General features: G+C 40.5%; 1 protein-coding gene across 1 annotated transcript in view; it reads right to left on the reverse strand.

Moving 5' to 3' along the window:
- The window catches only part of stag2.S (stromal antigen 2 S homeolog), a gene marked incomplete in the record, with an annotated part of 131,364 nt that overhangs the window by 21,919 nt on the left and 88,087 nt on the right, over positions 1 to 21,358 (reverse strand). Inside the window, 12 exon segments of the mRNA NM_001094828.1 lie at positions 573 to 776; positions 879 to 968; positions 7,117 to 7,209; positions 7,316 to 7,419; positions 9,537 to 9,654; positions 10,133 to 10,244; positions 15,389 to 15,496; positions 17,690 to 17,769; positions 17,853 to 17,951; positions 19,078 to 19,201; positions 19,280 to 19,353; positions 20,663 to 20,814. Of these exon segments, the coding sequence (NP_001088297.1) occupies positions 573 to 776; positions 879 to 968; positions 7,117 to 7,209; positions 7,316 to 7,419; positions 9,537 to 9,654; positions 10,133 to 10,244; positions 15,389 to 15,496; positions 17,690 to 17,769; positions 17,853 to 17,951; positions 19,078 to 19,201; positions 19,280 to 19,353; positions 20,663 to 20,814 (1,358 nt within the window).

Genomic DNA, 21,358 nt, shown 5'->3' on the forward strand with positions numbered 1-21,358 from the left:
TTTTTTCACCCATGGGGCCAGTTTCTGACAAAGTGGCTACTAAATTGCAAAAAAAAACTTCTTGCTGTTGAAAAACAGCAGGAGCAGCTTTGAGCACAAAACGTTCTGTGGAGGTTCGCAAACCAAATACTAGCACAAGCTATTTCCAATATCAGTTGCCTGTATGTTTAATTTAGATACATTCAATAGTGTTTCATAATTTATTTAGCTACTAAATGTTTGCTTGAAGACATTTTTTAAACAATTATCAAGAGAAAGAGATGTATTAGCTTTTATAGATGAGACCGAGAAACTTTTAATAAATGTGCAGGTCCTATACGACTATCTACAATGACAAACACGTTCATAGGTTTCAATCAGTCTTTTATTTTTGGGGCACTACTATAGACGAAGGGGGAAAAAAAAAAAAAAAAGTGTGTTGGACTCCAAAGTGGCTTTACTTATACCGGACCAACACATATTACTCTATAATGTAAGGAAGTACACTATATTCAAAATGAATTAATGCAAACTTCGTTACTGGGTCAGAAATGAAAACACTTATGTCAATAACTGGAAATAGGAAAACATACCTCTTGCAGAAAGTCTTCGAGAAGTCTGTTGAACTTATCTGCCAGCTCATCAATTAACTGACTCTTTGCAATGTCCACTCTGTTAAAGATTGTGAACTCCTCATTGCAGAGAGCATGGTATGTTTTAGAGCAGGCTTCTAAAACATCTGTGTCTGTATGCTTTTCTACTATATTACGAATCTGCCGTAACAATGCCTCTAAATGCTTAAAAAAAAAAAAAAAATCAGTTAATAAGCATTGTGCTTTTATTCCAACTAAACTACAATCATTTCATCACTGATAATTAAAAAAGAATTGTTATATTACCTTTTCTAATCGGCCTGTTGTATAAATTTCCAAATCAAAGTACTGCGGTAGCTGCAACAGATTGGTTACCTTTTCTGTATCAATGGAATACTGTTAGAAGAAATGAAAAGGAACAGTTTGACTTTTTATTATTATAAGAATGTTTGCCTTAAATCTAAGACAAGCAATAAATAACTAAATACAAAAGTGGAACAGGACAATGTAAAACCTGTACACAAAGCACGTTGCAATTTACATTTCAGGGATACTGTCGCGGGAAAACATGTTTATTTTTCAAAACGCATCAGTTAACCCTTTCGCTGCCAGCCAATTTGGCCAAGTTGGAACTTCTATTGCCAGACCGTTTTTGAACATTTTTTGCTCTTTCACTTTAGGGGACTTTCCTGGGGGGGTCTTTTAGTTTACCCATGAAAACAAGATATTGTTTTTTTCAGGACAACCTAAGCTTTCAAAATATGCTAGAATTTAGTTGTCATTCCAGTCCTGTAAAAAGATATGGGCTTCTAAGTGTATAAAAAAAACAAAAAAAAAACAGTTTCACATGATACAAACGCATATATCAGAAGCATAATTTATTTTATGCATGAGAACATGGCAGATTTGGAAAGTTCTGTGTCTCCCGAACAAACCAATACCAAATATATATAATTTTATGGAGATTTCTCACTTCGATAGTTGAAAACTCTGAAGCGGTAAACTACCAAATTTCCAAAGCACCGCTCCACAAAACAGCATACATCTGATTTCAAGGCCAAACATTCCACTAACAGTAGGTTTACCCTAAAAAACTACCCCTTATTGGAACAGATTCTAACGAGTTCAAAATGGGTAAATATATATTTGTACTCCAAACTACCAAGTTGCAATTCTTTCCTAAAGTTAGCAGTTTTTATAAAAATGTGTTACATTTTTGAAAAATTACCTCAAAGTGTCCAGTCTACAGCATTGTATCTCCCACATATCATTATATACCAAGATACAACACCCCAAATATGAAAGCCCAGGGTCCGCTGAACAGTTTGATGCCCAATATGCATAGGTGCACCTAAATATGTGGAGTATAGGGGCCCCAGAACGAAGACACCCCATATGAGTTATCAGTTCTGGAATTCCAAATACTGCAAAATCCGCACATTTACATCATTTTTCAAGGGGCAAAAGTACAAAAATGTATGTTCACCCCAGAAAACCATATGTTTTTGGAAAGTACACATTCTGACGAATCTAATATGGGTATGCACGTCTTTCTACTCCAAAGTACCAAGCCGCAAAGCTTTCCTACATTTGGCAATTTTTATGACATTACAGAAAATCACCTCAATATTGCAACTCTGAAGCATTGTATCTCCCACATATCATTACATACCAAGATAAAACACCCTAAATATGAAAGCCCAGGGTCCGCTGAACAGTTTGATGCCCAATATGCATAGGTGCACCTAAGTATGTGGAGTATAGGGGCCCCAGAACGAAGACACCCCATACGAGTTATCAGTTCTGGAATTCCAAATACTGCAAAATCAGAATATTTACAGCATTTTTCAAGGGGGCAAAAGTACAAAAATGTATGTTCACCCCAGAAAACCATATGTTTTTGGAAAGTACACATTCTGACGAATCTAATATGGGTATGCACGTCTTTCTACTCCAAAGTACCAAGCCGTAAAGCTTTCCTACATTTGGCAATTTTTATGACATTACAGAAAATCACCTCAATATTGCAACTCTGAAGCATCGTATCTCCCACTTATCATTATATACCAAGAAAAAGCACCCTAAATATGAAAGCCAAGGGTCTGCTGAACAATTTGATGCCCAATATGCATAGGTACACATAAGTATATGGCGTATAGGGGCCATATAACGAAGACAGTTCTGTAATTCCAAATACTGCAGTACACATTCTGACAAATCTAAAATGGGTATGCACGATTTTCTACTCCAAAGTACCAAGCCGCAAAGCTTTCCTACATTTCGCAATTTTTATGACATATACAAAAATCTCCTCAATACTCCAACTCTAAAGCATTGTATCTCCTACATATCAATATATAGCAATATAAAACTCCCTAAACATGAAAGTCTGGGGTACGCTGGACAGTTTGATACCCAATATGCATAGGTACCCCTAAGTATGTGGCGTATAGGGGCCCCAGAAAGAAGACACCCCATACGAGTTCTGTAATTCCAGATACTGCATAATCAGCACATATACAGCATTTTGCAACAGGCAAAGGTACAAAAAACTAGGTTCACCCCAGAAAACCATATATTTTTGGAAAGTACACCTTCTGCCGAATAAAAATTAGCTAAAACTGTCTTTCTACTCCAAACGTACATACTGCAAAGCAACGCTAAAGGCAGTGGTTTTTATGATATTTCTGAAAATCTCCTAAAAATATTGCAGTTGGTCGCATTTATCTCACCCAATTTCTTACATACAATTGGAAAACACCCTAAATATTGACGCCAAGGGTCTACTGAACAGTTTGATGCCCAATATGCATAAATATACCAAAGCAGGTGGGCATGTGCGGACCCCAAATGAAAACAGTGCATAAGAATTTTCTCAGCTGTCAATTCGCCTTCTGTGAACATAGCGCCCTGACTGCATATAATGTGCCGTAAGACCCCCTAACAGTACAAAGACCCCCCAAAACCATATATTTTTGGAAAGTATACATTCTGCTGAATAAAAATTTGCTACAACTGTCTTTCTGCTCCAAATGTACATACTGCAAAGCAACGCTAAAGGCAGTGGTTTTTATGATATTTCTGAAAATCACCAAAAAATATTGCAGTTGGTCGCATTTACCTCACCCAATTTCTTAGATACAATTAGAAAACACCCTAAATATTGACACCAAGGGTCTACTGAACAGTTTGATGCCCAATATGCATAGATATACCAAAGCAGGTGGGCACGTGCAGACCCCAAATGAAAATAGTGCTTAAGAATTTTCTCGGCTGTCAATTCGCCTTCTGTGAAGATAGCACTCTGACTCCATGTAATGTGCCGTAAGACCCCCTAACAGTACGAAGACCCCCCAAAACCATATATTTTTGGAAAGTACGCCTTGTGCCGAATAAAAATTTGCTAAAACTGTCTTTCTGCTCCAAATGTACATACTGCAAAGCAACGCTAAAGGCAGTGGTTTTTATGATATTTCTGAAAATCGCCTAAAAATATTGCAGTTGGTCGCATTTATCTCACCCAATTTCTTACATACAATTAGAAAACACTCTAAATATTGACGCCAAGGGTCTACTGAACAGTTTGATGCCCAATATGCATAAATATACCAAAGCAGGTGGGCACGTACGGACCCCAAATAAAAACAGTGCATAAGAATTTTCTCAGCTGTCAATTCGCCTTCTGTGAACATAGCACTCTGACTGCATATAATGTGCCGTAAGACGACATTAGTACACATTCTGACGAACACAGAGTTGCTAAAAATATGTTTCTATCCCAAATTATCAAAGTGTAAATGAGGCTAAAAAATTACATAAGGAAAAACAATGCAAGCATAAAACTGCAATAAAAATCATAAAAAAGCAAATACAATTAGGAAAATCAACGAAATAACAAAATAACTGATCCGACAGCGTGGTTAGAGGTCAGAATGCTTGATCCAGTAGTCATGCTGTGAAATCTAAAGTTTTTAGGGAAATAACATAAGGGAAACTTAGAAAATGAACTTAAAAAACAAAAAAAAACCCCCTATAAGTGTGTGTTTGTGTATGCATGGATGTACAGCTCTAAAAAGTGTATAAATATTTGCATATATGTATTTGAGTATGTAATATATGTGCAAAAGTTTGAAAAATCAAAAAAATCAGAAAATCAAAAAAAAAAAAAAAAAAACTACTTTTACTAGTATGTGTACTGTGTATATGTAAATGCCTGTAAATGCCTGTAAATAAGTAAAAAAAGGGGCACTTACCAAATCTAGATGAAGAGGAGTCCTTTTCAGTGCTTTTCAGTTGAAACACGCTGAGTCACTACACCAGGAAGTGCGTGGGCGGAGCAGGAACATGTGCTGTGCTGATGCTTGGGACATGGAAGCTGCTGAATCGGTTGCTGCTGTTGCTGCGTCTCTCTGCGACTCTGGAGTGGAGGATCGCTGATCTTTTTCAGGTAAGCTCGTTGCCTAGGGGGTTCTGCTGCTAGCTGCTCCTCTCTGCACGCTGATTTTGCAGTGTGTGCAGAGAGAGAGCTGTTTTAGTAAAGAACGTAGCTCCTACGTTCTTGGCACTTAAAGCCTTTTTTCAAAGAACGTAGGAGCTACGTTCTTGGCAGTTAAAGGGTTAATAGTGCTGTTCCAGCAGACTTATACGCTGAAATCAGTTTTTTATACTTAATTTAGAAATCTGCCATGGGGCTAGACATATTGTCAATTTCCCAGCTGCCCCAAGTCATGTGACTTGTGCTCTGATAAACTTCAACCACTCTTTACTGCTGTACTGCAAGTTGGAGTGATATCACCCCCTCCCTTTTCCCCCACAGCAGCCAATCAAAAGAACAATGGGAAGGTAACCAGATAGCAGCTCCCTAACACAAGATAACAGCTGCCTGGTAGATCTAAGAACAGCACTCAATAGTAAAAACCAATGTCTCACTGAGACACATTCAGTTACATTGAGAAGGTAAAACAGCAACCTGCCAGAAAGCATTTCTCTCCTAAATATCCAAGCCCAACACAATAACAGAGGTTGAAAAGTGGTGGTCTCTCTGGATACGGCCAAGGCGTTCGACTCGATCGAGTGGCCCTATACAAATCCCAAGGGGCCAGGTTAAAGTAAACAACTGCTTTTTAAAACCTTTTGAGCTCCACAGGGGCACGAGGCAGGGATGCCCCCTCGCCACCCTCCTGTTAGCCGTGGCAATAGAACCACTTGCCACTCATGTCCGCAAAGACCCAAAAATATCGGGACTCAAACCAGGGCAGCTTGAGAAGAAGGTGTCCTTGTATACTGATGACATGTTAGTGTACCTGGCGGACCTGACCTGGGGGCCTCCTTGGCTAGGCTCCTGCAGGTGGTAAGCCAATTCAGAATGCACTCCATGCTCAGGGTGAATTGGGAGAAATCCACTATTTTCCCCTCTCAGCTGCATTGGGCCAGCTCCTTTAAATATTTAGTTTTGATCATCCACAAAGACTTTAATAAACACTTAAACAACTTAGACCCTGTCCTACAGGAGTATCGCAGGAAAACTACTGCATGGGTCGATCTCCCTCTCTCCCTGGGAGGGCGAACTTGGTCAAGATGATTTTCCTGCCTCTATATAAGTTACACAATGCCCCGGTATATATACCCCAGAGATGGTTTAAACTAGTTGACAAAATAAGTGCCATTCTTTCGGTCTCTCTCTAACAAATAACCAGTACAATTATTTTGCACAGCCTCTTTGAAGGGGTTGTTCACCTTCAAAACACTTTTCAGTTCAGTTGTTTTCAGATTATTCACCATAAACAAAGACTTTTTTCAATTGCCTTCCATCCGTTATTCTTTTCTGTTTTTCCAAAATTGAAGTTTAAAAATTAATGTCTCTGTCTCTAGTGTCTCATTCTGGCAGCTCAGTGACCCAGGAACATTTGGGACATGTTACAATGTGCTACATTTATTCGATACCTTTCTGAGCAACATCTATTTAATATTAGAAACTTTAACAGCTGCCTTTAATGAAACACAGGGATTCTGCAGGGCCAAATATAGCAAATGTATCAACTAAATGTATCCAATTAGAACAGTTAAAAATAGGTGACCCCTCACCGAGCCAAAAATGAAACTTCAATATTAGAAAAAAACGGTCACAAATAGAAAATAGAAAGTAATTGCAAAAAGTCTCTCTTTCTGGTGATCTGAAACAAACTGAACTGGATGAACAACCCCTTTAAGGGGCTCTATGGAAGAAGTTAAAGGAATCGTAAAAGATGTTTCTAATATAGTTAGGCAAAAATGCAATGTATAAAGGCTGCAGCGACGGATGTGTTACATAATAGCCAGAACACTACTTCCTGTTTTTCAGCTCTCTTGGTTTACACTGACTGGTTTACACATTCCTTCTCCTTTAAAGGGGTTGTTCACCTTTAGGACAATAAAGCTAATTTAACAGCCCATCACCTCCCTTCACCTCTAAAGCCCTAGCAACAGTCTGAGAGGTACAAAAATGAATTAAAATAGTTTGAGGTTTGATTTAAAGTCTCACAAAATATTGTTATGAGAGACTTACTTTTGCTAATAGCTGAGGAAGAGACACTGCAAAAAGTTCTGTAAGGCGAGTTTTGTCATCCATCTGTATTTTCTTTTCTTTTGCAGTGAGAACCTAGGGGGTAAGAGCACAAAAGTTATATTTGAAAAACAAAATTGAAACCTAAGATATCACTAAAAAAAGTGTCTTATTTTATAACAATTTAAGCAAGACGTCTCACCCTTTTTCCAGTTCCTCTTCCAACTGGGGGATGACATTCAGCAGCTTGTCGAATTGTGCAAAGCAAAATCTCTATTAGTGCACTTTCTTGCCTGTCTGTAAGCGCTGTAAAGGAGCCAATAAATATGATTTTTTTTTTTAAATCAGAATGTTAAATAAATTTTATACAATATATGAAGATTAAGAAATCCCTTATTAGAACAAATTTTAAGGAATATTTTGTATGCAAATTATATGCACAAGCGTTTAAAGGGATACTGTCGTGGAAAAACATGTTTTTTACAAAATGTATCAGTTAATAGTGCTACTACAGCAGAATCCTGCATTGAAATCCGCTTTTCAAAACAAGAAATGGATTTTTTTTATATCTAATTTCAAAATTTGCTATGGGGCTAGACATTTTGACATTTCCCAGCTGCCCTCAGGTCATGTCACTTGCAGGCCCGAATTTGCGCCAAGGCCGCATAGGCCCGGGCCTAGGGCGGCAAAGAAATAGGGGCGGCATGCCGCCCAGCCGCCGTTCAACTGCACCAGCTGCGCCGGTGTTTTTTCGCCGGCGTGCTGGGAAGGCGGGCGCTAGGACCGCGCGGCCGCCTGGTCGGACCGCGCGGCCTAGGGGCGCCCAGAAGCGAAATCCGGCGCTGGTCACTTGTGCTCTGATAAACTTCAGTCACACTTTACTGCTGCACTGCAAGTTGAAGTGATGTCATTACCCCTCCCTCCTACAAGCTGCTGTAATGTAAATAGAGCCTTGTCTGCTGAGTCTGTGAATTGAACAATAGGCAGGAATCAAGATAAGCTCTCACTGACACCACTTCAGAAGGACTGAAATCCTGCATACAAACATATAAATAATAATAATAATAATGTAGTCCTGTGATCACTGCCCCCACTTACGTTTCAAAAATAAATAAATATATACATACAATTCATTTTGGGCACTGGAAAAAATATTTTATATAGATAGTTTATTATATTTGTTTACACAAAAATGAAACACAGGAGAAACACAGGAGTACACTCCCAGGACTGATGACAGGGAATAGAAAAAAATGATAAAATAAGGACATACTTGAAAACCAGGAAAACTTAAGAGGAAGTCTAGGAAGGGTTAAAATAGCTCATGAGAAAGGAGGCAGTAAGTAGTTAATGAAAAAAGAGGTATTGCAGGCAGGAAAGGAGCAAGGTCTGTGTGAGGTGGATAGCAGAGGGAACTCACAGCTCCTTTACCCCAACAAGTAACCAGTAAAACAAACTAGGAAGGCAGCAAGGAGAGAAAGCTCCCCCCTCCAAAGGAATGCAGAGAACAAACTTACAGAACGGCAGGAGCTTTGATAGTGTCTGTGGGAGGAGGGGCTGCTAGTGCACTCTGTAGAGCAGGACGTAGGAAAGTGAAAGTAATTGCTTCCCTGCAAACCATGTGACCTCTCTCCTCCAAACATCACACCCATGGGCAGAGAGGGGAGGGGGAGTGTACAGCTAGATTCTCATGTCTTAGTGCGACCTGGCTTTTCATTACAGAGTGGCTGCCTCCAAGCACACAGGTAATGCTGTGCCTGCTGTTAGAGCAGCACAGGATGAATGTGTAATGAGCAGAAATGGAAGCCCCCATGACAAAATACAAACTAAAATAACTCATGTATGGATTTGTGGATTAACATTTTATTTGCCAGACAGTGTTTATGGATGTGTGTTTTTTATAAAAATGCAAAAAAAAAAAATGCAAAAAAAAAAAAAGTTTAAAATGACGACAGATTCCCTTTAAAGCTGCCAGTACACAAACCAATAAAACCATTTCATACAATATTTGGTGAAGAACCTTTGATGTAGTTAATGTAAAAATGAACAGATGTCACATGTGTCATTGGTTGATTTCACAGCAATGTGAGCAGGAGCAGTTCAGTATACTATGGCTTACAGCATTATTGTAAGCAGGAAACAATGGCATTGTTTTCAATATGGCATATTTTATGACAGCTGCAAATGCAATTTCAATCACATGCTGCTAAGTTTCTGTTTTTGAAGGAGAGCTTCCATTTTGAAAAATAAAAATGTTATTGTTTTTGAGAAAACAAATGGAACATTTGGATAAATATGTTGCTTATGAATAATGTGTGAATATATTTAGAAGACTGTCGCATATATTAGCTAGTGAGTCATAATACAAACAGCACTTATGCAAGGTATGCAAAGTATGAAATGATGAATTCTGTAAGACTCACCCTCTTCTCCATTAAGTGGATCATCCATCAGAAGACTGTTCATACATTCCCAGTCTTTTAGCAGCTCAGTGGCACAATCCCACATACTGTCCACAAGATATGCAGCGTGTTCATGTAACTGACAAAAACAAAAATGAGATCATTCCCACTTTGCCATTTACAAAAGGTATGTGTATATGGTACAACTAAAATTCTAGCTGCAGTAATGAATAACGGAGTCTCAATTATTGCGGGCATAATTAACAGATACAGAGTTAGTTTTACGCAGTGGATGACAAATACGGTCACTTATGCACACATTAAAACTATTGAAGAGAGAGAGCAAACACCAAAAAATGCAAGTGTATCAAAGTAATTAAAATATAACGCTCTGTTGCTCTGCACTGCTAAAATGTGGTATGTGTCCTTATAAGTAGGCTAAACAAAGGGCTGATCTGCTTGGTGTCGACTGCTTCAAAAAAATACTGTTGGTAATGATCTCGGTCTCAAATAGTAAACTGCACACTACCCAGCTGGAACCACTGCATCATTTAAGCAACACTGCCTGCTTAAATTAGACAAAAGTAAAAAAAACATAGCATTGTGGGGAATTATACCTCACTCTCCAAAAAGAAAAACACTAATGTTTTGACAAGGTTGGCATTTGGGCTAAGCCTTCCTCTTCGCTTCATGATTCCATCATCTTCAGGATCTCTGCAGCTGAATAGTCTGTTGAGAAGGGGGGAGTAAACATTATTTAAAGAAGCCTAGTGTATGGCTCCTAATACTAAAAAGAATTCAGGGTAATTAGGGTAACGTTCAACTTGAAAAATAAGAACTTCACAGTGACATCTACTTTAGCAATAGGCCACGTCTCACTGGTTTGTGGCTGTTGAACCATGCCATTTATAATAAAAGGAAGATAGTCTGGAAATAACTTCCAAAGTTACATCTGTTTGCACCTGTCTACACCTTTTCAACCTACGCGAAAGCAATATAAATAATGCTAAAAATTAATGCTGCCTATTTACGAAACAAAAAAAAACCAAAACAAAAAAAACCAGGATTCTTTTGATACTCACCGTTAAATCTGTTTCTCTGTAGTCAATAGGAGGACACAGGGACTCAAGGGTTAAGCTCCACCCTCTAGGAGGCAGGACACTTAGAACTGATTTGTAAGGGGGCGTGTCCGGGACACCGGGTTAAACCCATATTACCATAATCCCTCAATTTGTACCAAAAACACTGCTGAAAAAAGGGATTAAGGTAACTTGAAAAAACTTGCAGAACAGATAAATCAGGAAAACCTTTCCTATGGACCAAGACAGTCAACTGGAAGCCCTGTCCCCCCCCATCGACTACAGAGAAATGGATTTAACGGTGTGTATCAAAAAATCCTGTTTTCTCTGTCTCAGGGGGACACAGGGACTCATGGGGACTTAAAGCAGTCCGGGAACAGCAGGGTGGGAGCGAATTGGAATTTAAACACATTACTGCAGTACCTTACGGCCAAAGGAGGCTTCAACAGAGGAAAACGTGTTGAGGCTGTAGATTTTGTAAATGTATGCACTGAGGACCAGGTGGCTGATCTGCAGATTTGATCCAAAGAGGCTGAGTTACGCCATGCCCAGGATTATCCCACGGACCTTGTGGAATGTGCTCTAACCTTCTCTGGTGGAAACTTTCCCTTGGATAGATAGGCTTGACGGATTGGCCATCTCCTGAAAATCCGGGAACCAGGTTCTCCTGGGCCAGTATGGTGCTATCACGATTACCTTTGTGACTGTCTGACCTTCTTGAATACTTGACGTAACATAGGAAGTGGAGGGAAGACATAGGCTAGGTTGAATTGCCAACGTTGGGTCATGGCATCTATTCTAATCGCCATTGGATCCCGATAGCGAGCAAAGAAATTGTTCACCTTGCGGTTCATTCTGGACGCCATTAGATCGATTTGGGGTTGTCCTCATACGCTCAACAACTCTGCAAATGCCTCCGGGTGAAGTTCCCATTCCCCGGGTCCAGTAAGTTTCGGCTGAGGAAATCTGCCTTTGTGTTGGATACTCCTGGTATGTGGATGGCTGATAATCTCACTGCACTGAACTCCGCCCAACCTAGAATCTGCTGTACTTCCGCTAGTGCTGCCTTGCTGCCGGTTCCTCCTTGTCTTTTAATGAATGTGACTATGGTGGAATTATCACTCTGTACACAGACCGACTTGGCTTGAAGGTGGCAAGAACGATGTTTGAGAGCTAGTCTTACTGCCCGAAGCTCTAGTATGTTTATTGATAACTTGGACTCCGTGGGGGGACGATTGACCTAGTACAGATAGATTGTTTCACGGTGCTCCCCAACCTAGTAGATTTGCGTCTGTCGTTATTATAGTCCAGTCTGGCACTGCCCAGGATTGGCCCGTGGTTAGGTTTGCTTGACGTTGCCACCAAGCGAGTGATTCTCTTGTTGTGTGTAGAAGGGTGATTGTTTGAGAAAGAGGACCTGACAGGATATTGGCTTGTAATGGTCGAAGATGTATCTGTGTTAAGGGCACTGCCTCGATGGCCGACACCATCAGTCCCAGAACCTTCATTGCCAAATGAACAGTGGGTCGACTGTTGCAGAGTAGAAGATTGACTTGGTCTCTTATTCATATCTGCTTGTTCAGGTGTAAGCTTACCCGTTGTGTGAGGGTGTTGAACTCGAGGCCCAGAAATATCATCTGGTGACTGGGATGGAGACTGGACTTGTCCTAATTGATGGTCCAGCCGAAGCTCTGAAGCAGAATTATAGCCTGCTGAAGGTCTCTATCATCCTGGCCTTGAGGAGAAGGTCGTCCAGTTAAGGCGTTACCGAAATTCCCTGGAGTCTCAGCGTTGCTGCAGTCACTGCCATGAATTTGGTGAAGACCCTGGGAGCCGAGGATAGTCCGAACAGCAGTGCTACAAACTGGTAATGATGGTTCTTGAAGGCGAACCTCAGAAAACGATGATGCGGAGGCGAAATTGGTACGTGGAGATAAGCATCTTTGATGTCTAGAGACATCAGTAGTAGACAGGTTCCATCCCTCGGATCACTGATCGTAGTGTTTCCATCTTGAAACGTACTGACCAAATGTATTTTTTGAGGAATTTGAGATCCAGTACTGGCCTGAATGATTGGAGTAGAATCCGGCGAATGTCTCCGATGCCCAGTCACCTGGAGGCTGGTTTGTCACCTTGGGATTTGTTGTGGAACTTGTTGCTTTACCATAATGGGTGACCCTTGTCACTTGTCTTTGATCTAAAGTGGGAACGCTGTGGACAATTGTTTCGTCTTGTAAAACGTCCACCTTGGGGACGAAAAATTTCCCTCGTCTTGTTGAAGGCCTTTTGTTTTGAAGAAGAAATGTGCTCTTTCCCACTGTGGCTTGCGAGATTATGTTTTCTAGATCCTCGCCAAACAGATGTTGCCCTTTGAAGGAAAGTGAAGTTAGTGATTTTTTGTAATGGAGATCGGCAGTCCAATTCTTTAGCCACAGTGTTCTGCGGGCTGCCACCGAAAGGGCTTATGTGCGGGCTGTGATCTGTGCAGTATGTAGAGTGGCGTCGCACAAGTGAGCAGATGCTTCTGCAATGGATTGTATTGATGACATGAGATCCGCTCTGGGAACTCGTATATCCTTGATCAGGGATTTAGACCATGCCTGTATGGCTCTGGCTACTCAGGCCGAAACTAATGCTGGGTGAAAGGGTTGATCCAGCAGATGAGTATGTTGCTCTCAGAAAAACCCTCAAGACGTCTGTCACTTGGGTCCTTGAAGGCTGTGGCATCTGTGACCGGCAGGGTTGTGGACTTAGACGATCTGTAAAATGGTGCATCGACGGTAGGAGGCAACGACCATTTGTCCACTAAGTCTTTGGGGAAGGGATAGGACTTTGCGTGGCCTGAAACTTTCATTCAGAGTAACTCCATTCCTCTTGTATGATGTTGAGCAATTGTTCATGTGAGGGAAAGCATACGGAGAACTTGTGTTGTCATTTAAACAGGCTCGTAGATGAAGACTGTTGCTCCACAGTTGGCGTGATCTTTAGTACCTCTGTCACTCCCTTCATAATACTGTCGATGTCATGTTGGACATCTCTGACCTTAGAATCATCCTCATGTTCCTCTTCTTCTCCTGAAGAGAAATCCGATGGGGGAAGTTCGCCCTCAGAGTGAGAATCTTCTCCTACCAGTGAAGAGACATCAGAGGGGGTATAACCGCCGGTGTCCCCCTTGGGGCTGGCTGGTCTTTTGTGTTTCCTGCTCGGCCTAACTTGTCCGCAATGGAAGGGAGGCTCTGTTGTGAAGCTGGTGGTTCTAAGGATGTGCCCGCTACTGCATCCGTGCTGTCTTGAGGGGGGATTCCCTGAAGGAAGCGTCATGGTAGGGGTAGTCCCTGGAGAGGGTGTAAGTCCCTGCCCCTTGGAACAAGACCTGCAGAAAGGCTCTCCCTGGCCACCTGGAATTTTAGAATGGCAGGTTTTGCAAGAAAAATCAGTTACTTGCGCTGCTGCGGGTGCTCCCCCCCCCCTGGGAAAAGTCCCCCTGACTTACCTTCTGCCATGCTACTCCCTTTTGTAGTGTCTTAGGAACCTGCTGAGGAATTATGTGTGGCACAGATGAATGATGCAGAGAGGATATCCGTTCCCTTAATGCCCGTCTATGTGGAGTAGGTTGTGGCTGAAAGGCTTTATTATTCCTTTGCTATCTATTGAGGAAAGCGAGGGAGAGAGATGCCAGAGTTTCCCCTTGCTGTTTTCACTGCAGCACGGTGGGGAAAATGGCGCTTGTGACGTCAGCGCGACCTCTAGTTTTGCGCTGGATAGTGCCTGAGTCGTCTCAGGGAGCTCCTGCCTTCCTACCAAAGTGCACCTATAATGCGTCCAGGCAGCAGAGAAGGCAGGAAGACTCCCCGGCAGGCAAAGAAGGTATGACTTTTGGCCTTCTGAGCTGCCACATGAACCTAAACTCCTGCCCCGATGTGTAGGGAGAGGGGACATGACTGAGCATGGCAGCAGGGGATCACTGCGGGCCTCTGTGATTTTTCACCGGTGGGACCGTCCGTCACCCCTATGGTCGGGGGGCAGGAATTGTCCCTTTGGTCAGTGTAGCCCCTAAGGTTATGGAATGACACCGGTGTTGTCCCTCAAAGGGGGTCCTTACTCTGAAGGGTACAGGTATTCCTGGCCCTGGAGTACCCCATCTTCTGTCTTCAATTTTCATGTCTCAGGGGGCAAGGTTTGTCCCTTCTCCTAGTAAACAGGACACTTAAAAACTGAGGGATTATGGTAATGTGGGGTTTAACCAGAGTTCCGGACACGCCCCCTTACAAATCAGTTCTAAGTGTCCTGCCTCCTAGAGGGTGGAGCTTAACCCAATGAGTTCCTGTGTCCCCCTGAGATGACAGAGAAAAATGATAATGGCATACAAAGTGTTTTCCTACCCCCTGTGTGCAGTTAAAGGAATGATTGAGATGAGACTGAGCAGATTTTTGACTCTATGGGGCAAATGTTTTGAAAATGTGAGCAGTGTGCATGGTGACAGGTAGGTTTCATTCCTTCCTTTTACACACAGGGAATTGGCAAAAATTGGCAACAGAGAAAACACCAGTACTCTGCACTGTAATTAGCACAGTTAAAGTAGAGATAATGAGCTTTGAATAAACAACTCCCCCCCCCCTTGACTGTTATTGACTGCTTTGACCTACAGTGAAGTCCAATATAGAGGAGTTTATCTGTGCATTATTATTATAGGATTATACAGTTATAACAGTAAAAAGCATATTTAGCAGAAACTCTATTTGCTTATTTAAGTTATGTTGAACAAGTGGGTTTACCGCTTCACAGCATGCTTACTTTTTGTAAAGGAATTCTCCAGCTGCAACAGCCACAGGTCGGTGAGCTGAGTAAACCAGATGATAAACATTTTCACAATCTTCAGCAGTCAGAACTTCGTCACTACTTCTACAAAAAAAAATAATTTTAAAACAAAACATTTATAGTAGATTGATTTATAAAGATAGGGTATAGCAAGGATTTATTTTATTAAATGTTTCTAGACTCTGGCAGTAATAGAAAACTTTTTAAACTAAGGGAAAGTGAGAAAGTTTTCATTCAACAGTGGTTTTCTTTGTGGTATGAGGTAAGCGTAAGAAATATAATGACTTGATAAAAGTTTGGTAATCGGAAAAGAAAAAAACCTGTATATCAACATTGGGGGCCTATTACATACAGTTGGGTCCATAAATCTTTGGACAGAGACCTTTTTTCTAATTTTGGTTCTGTACATTACCACAATGAATTTTAAATGAAACAACTCAGATGCAGTTGAACTGCAGACCTTCAGCTTTAATTCAGTGGGTTGAACAAAAAGATTGTATAAAAATGTGAGAAACTAAAGCAGTTCAACTGCATCTGAGTTGTTTAATTTAAAATACATATAAATTACTTATATTTTATAGGAGTAATGGGTAAGACTGGAGTGTGTCAATTTGCTGGCAACCCAAGAGACTAAAATGCAAACCTTCTACCGCTGACCAAACAAACCTGGGGTACTTTTTGTGTTTTTCCTGCTCCCAGATATGCTTTGAATTATTTAAAGGGATACTGTCGTGGAAAAACATGTTTTTTACAAAATGCATCAGTTAATAGTGCTACTACAGCAGAATCCTGCATTGAAATCCATTTTTCAAAACAAGAAATTGATTTTTTTATATCTAATTTTAAAATTTGCTATGGGGCTAGACATTTTGACATTTCCCAGCTGCCCTCAGGTCATGTGACTTGTGCTCTGATAAACTTCAGTGACACTTTACTGCTGCACTGCAAGTTGTAGTGATGTCATTACCCCTCCCTCCTACAAGCTGCTGTAATGTAAATAGAGCCTTGTCTGCCGAGCCTGTCAATTGAACAATATGCAGGAATCAAGATAAGCTCTCACTGACACCACTTCAGAAGGACTGAAATAAGATAGTCCTGTGATCACTGCCCCCACTAATGTTTAAAAAATAAATATATATATATACACATACACACAATTCATTTTGGGCACTGGAAAAAATATTTTATATAGATAGTTTATTATATTTGTTTACACAAAAATGAATGGCAGAAACACAGGAGTACACTCCCAGGACTGATGACAGGGAATAGAAAAAAAGGATAAAATAAGGAGGACATACTTGAAAACCAGGAAAACTTAAGTCTAGGAAGGGTTAAAATAGCTCAGGAGAAAGGAGGCAGTAAGTAGTTAATGAAAAAAGAAGTATTGCAGGCAGGAAAGGAGCAAGGTGTGTGTGAGGTGGATAGCAGAGGGAACTCACAGCTCCTTTACCTCATCTAGTAACCAGTAAAACAAACTAGGAAGGCAGCAAGGAGAGAAAGTTCCCCCCTCCAAAGGAAAGCAGAGAACAAACTTACAGAACGGCAGGAACTTTGATAGTGTCTGTGGGAGGAGGGGCTGCTAGTGCAGCGGTAGAGCAGGCAGACGTAGGAAAGTGAAAGTAATTGCTTCCCTGCAAACCATGTGACCTCTCTCCTCCAAACATCACACGCATGGGCAGAGAGGGGAGGGGGAGTGTACAGCTAGATTCTCATGTCGTAGTGCGACCTGGCTTTTCATTATAGAGTGGCTGCCTCCAAGCACACAGGTAATGCTGTGCCTGCTGTTAGAGCAGCACAGGATGAATGTGTAATGAGCAGAAATGGAAGCCCCCATGACAAAATACAAACTAAAATAACTTATGCATGGATTTGTGGATTAACATTTTATTTGCCAGACAGTGTTTATGGATGTGTGTTTTTTATAAAAATGCAAAAAAAATTTTTTTTTTAAAATGACAACAGATTCCCTTTAAGTCAGCCACATCTGCAGTACCTTACGGAGCAATAAACACATGGCAACTTTCTGCCAGAAAGTAACCTGGTGCCTCCCAGTTTTTTTTTTTTTTGAGAGTTTTTTTTACAGTATCCCTCATTTGAAAAGTTGGATCAATGCTGTACAAAAAATTTTAATGTTAGTATTTTAAAGAATCTTTTTCTGTTATAAAAAAACACAAAATCCAAGAATAGGATAAACAAAGGAGCAAGACTCCTTAAAGCCTGATTTAAGATCAACAAGCCTGATTTAACAATAACAAAGACATAAACAAGACTTACTGTAAAACAAGAGTAAGAAGCTTTATTGCCTGAACTGCAACATCATACTCCTTGTCCAGAGTCATGGACACAATTCGATCCTAGAATTCATAAACAAAAGTATCACTCAGACTATGCAGATAAGACATTTTCTGACAAAAGAATGCTAAGAAAAAAAAAATACCTTGAATCGACTTGTGAACAGCTCAAGTTTTGAATTAAGCTCACGGTTGTAATACAGTCCTTGCAAAGCTGTAAGGCATTTCAGTCGAACTTCTCCTTGCTAAAAGAAAATAAATGTTCTTTCTGGTTTATGCTACAAAAATTAAAACACTGATATGCAACAAAAACATTTTAACGGATATTAAGGGATATTACTATATTATAATATTTCAGATAAATAGATTTTGAAATATAAATGAACAGAAATATCAAATGTATTGAATGATATCCTTGGAATACATCTATTTGTATTATGGATTATCTAATTGCACTGAGCTATTTAGTTTACATGGTCCTCAATAGAAGACTACTAGAAGTAGAATATCACTGCCTACATATAATAGATGGACAATGAATGAAAAAAAAGGCTGGACAGTACTGTTTACAGAGGCATTCTAGCCTCAAAAAGTGCTTGAATGTGAAGTGCATGGGGAAAGTATATACTAGACTGGGGGGGGGATGGACATTCAATGCAAGTAAATAGGGGTAGTTCTGTTTGCTTTGGGGCACATTTTTGGGCTATTAAAGGAAATGGCTCATAAAGCACCTAACACCCCCTCCCCCATGCAACGACCATTAAAGGATTAGGACACAATGAAGTCTAAAGTGACAGGAGGTTTAGTCATTACTCAAACATGTCAACATATTTAAGGACAACGAAAGGCTTAATCACTGGGCGAGGCAGGGGGGTGCAGATTAGTTAAGCACCCCCGGTAATTATAAGAGCTAACCTCTGGCCCCAAACTAGCAGCCATCTTTGCTGAAACACACACACCAACCCGAGTATAATTCTTGCGCCAGTCCACCATCTTGCTTCCTGTCCAGTGATGCTTGCTTCTGTTCTTGGCTTTACACATGAGCATATAACCATGTCCCTGCAAGGACAAGCATATACTCATGTCCCTACAAGAAAGCCCTGGGACAGGCAACTAGATGATGACAGTAGTAGTAGGATCCTAGAACAGTGTGTTTTTTAGCAAAGATGAGTTCCATGGCCTAAGATAAGCAATTATAGCACTGGTAGGGTGCAACCAATTGGCACCTCCTAATGATTAATCCTATCCTTGGCCTTTACAAAGGCTTATAATGTGTCCCAGAATTTGCTTTCATTGTTGTTACCAACAAAAACAAACTTAGGTACACCATGTCACATAAATGCATACACAGAAAAACCAAATTGTCCTTACCTTATCATGCATAGTCCAACCTACATATTTCAAATAGCTGTCATTAAGGAAGGCATCACTATACATTTTCATCCATACTCCTATCTCCTCTATGCAAATAGCTCGAATTTCAGCAATAGCATCTCTATTAGAAAAAAAATTACAATATAGGATTACATTAAATTAACTACAGAAGAGACAGAGTAAGTAAATATCAACTTACCTGTATCTGTGTACAAAAACACCTTTAAATATTGCATTCATCATATTTTCTATCTCATCCTGATTTTCTTGCAGCTGTGTTGAATAAAAAATATGCAGCATTTAAGAAAATTATTCCCAAATAACTCTTTGGGCCACTTAAAGGACCAGTAACATCAAAAAAATTTATAAAAAAATTTGTTACAATACAACGAAAAAAACATCAAGACCAATTAAAATAGCAAATCCTTTATTAAGATATCTCCACTTCCTGTCTTCTACAGAAACGGCGACAATCCATCTTGTTGTGCTTGATTGCTCTTCCCTGGCTCTTCACTGACAGCGTGTCGATCTCCTCCAGCTCTTCAGAAGGCCGCAGTGGGCCAGCATACAAGGGTAACCCAGAACCCCCTGCATTATTTTAACCCTCCTGGCACAGAGAATATTCCTGCTGCTGTGGGCTGCTGGGGAGACGCGCAATCAATGTATGGCAGTTCGCCTTGGGGATCTGCGGAGAGAGCTGGACAGCATTGGGCAGGGGCCTGCCATTCACAAACATGCCGGCCTGCTGGTTCACCTTCCGAAGGCAGGATCTGAAGAAACGCTTCTCCCTTTACTGATCCATACATTGACTGCGCATCTCCCCAGCAGCCCACAGCAGCAGGTAGAAGGAATATTCTCGGTGACAGGAGGGTTAAAATAATGCAGGGGCAGGGGGTTCTGGGTTACCCTTGTATGCTGGCGGTCTGCTATGTTACAGTGGGGACAGGCATAATAACACCGCTGCGGCCTTCTGAAGAGCTGGAGGAGATCGACACGCTGTCAGTGAAGAGCCAGGGAAGAGCAATCAAGCACAACAGGATGGATGGTCGCCCTTTCGCCGTTTCTGTAGAAGACAGGAAGTGGAGTTTCTGTAAGTTATATCTTAATAAAGGATTTGCTATTTTAAATTTCAATTGGTCTTGATGTTTTTTTTCGTTGTATTTTAACGAATTTTTTTGTAAAATTTTTTGATGTTACTGGTACTTTAAAGTTTTATTAAAAAATAAATAAATAAACTTGCTGGAGACGTGCATAACCAAAAATGGGTTAGTAGATGCTAAACAACCTAACAGCAAAAGAACACAATGGCCTTAAATGCATGATCAACACAGAATCCCTAAGTTATAAAACCATAATGATACACACAAGAAAATATTTGAAAATGTAAACATCTGAACTTGGCAATGCACTTTTACATATTAGAAGCCCACATAACCTCATCACAGCTTACGTGCCATATCTAGATAATTTTTCTGTACAGTCTTCTTCCAGTGGCAAAACAAGTAGCAAAAGGGTTTTATAACACATAAGCATAAGGGTAAAGTAGCAAGAACAAGATTGCATATTAAAACAATGTTCTTACCTCCTTTCGTTTCTGTAATAGAAGCTCCAGTCTGTCATTGGCTCGTTTCCCAATCACCTTGTTTCTTTCCGCCTCATACTGCCTTTGCGTATTGTCCATGTTAATGCTTAGATTAAGTGCCACATTTACCAAAGCTGTCATTAGCTTCATAGCTTTACAACACAAAAAATGCAGTTATTAGGAAAATCAATCTGAGACAATTTCTGCTATATATAACATCACTGAAATTATAGAATACACCACTGATTCAAAAGTTTCTAAAGGGAACAACAACACTTAAAGGAACAGTTCAGTGTGAAAATAAAAACTGTGTAAATAGATGGGCTGTGCAAAATAAAAAATGTTTCCAATATAGTTAGTTAGCCAAAAATGTAATGTATAAAGGCTGGAGTGACTGGATGTTTAATATAGTAGCCCGAACACTACTTCCTGCTTTTCAGCTCTATAACTCTGAGCTAGTCAGTGACTTGAAGGGGGGGGCACATGGTACATATCTGTTCAGTGAGTTTGCAATTGATCCTCAGCATGCAGCTCAGATTAAAAAGCAACAGATATGGTCCATGTGCCCCCGCCCAAGTCACTGATTGGTCACTGGCTGGTAACCAGTCAGTGTAAACCAAGAGAGCTGAAAAGCAGGAAGTAGTGTTCTGGCTATTAAGTTACACACCCAGTCACTCCAGACTTTATACATTACAT

Source organism: Xenopus laevis, chromosome 8S (genome assembly GCF_017654675.1).
Source record: "Xenopus laevis strain J_2021 chromosome 8S, Xenopus_laevis_v10.1, whole genome shotgun sequence".
Taxonomy (NCBI): Eukaryota; Metazoa; Chordata; class Amphibia; order Anura; family Pipidae; genus Xenopus; species Xenopus laevis.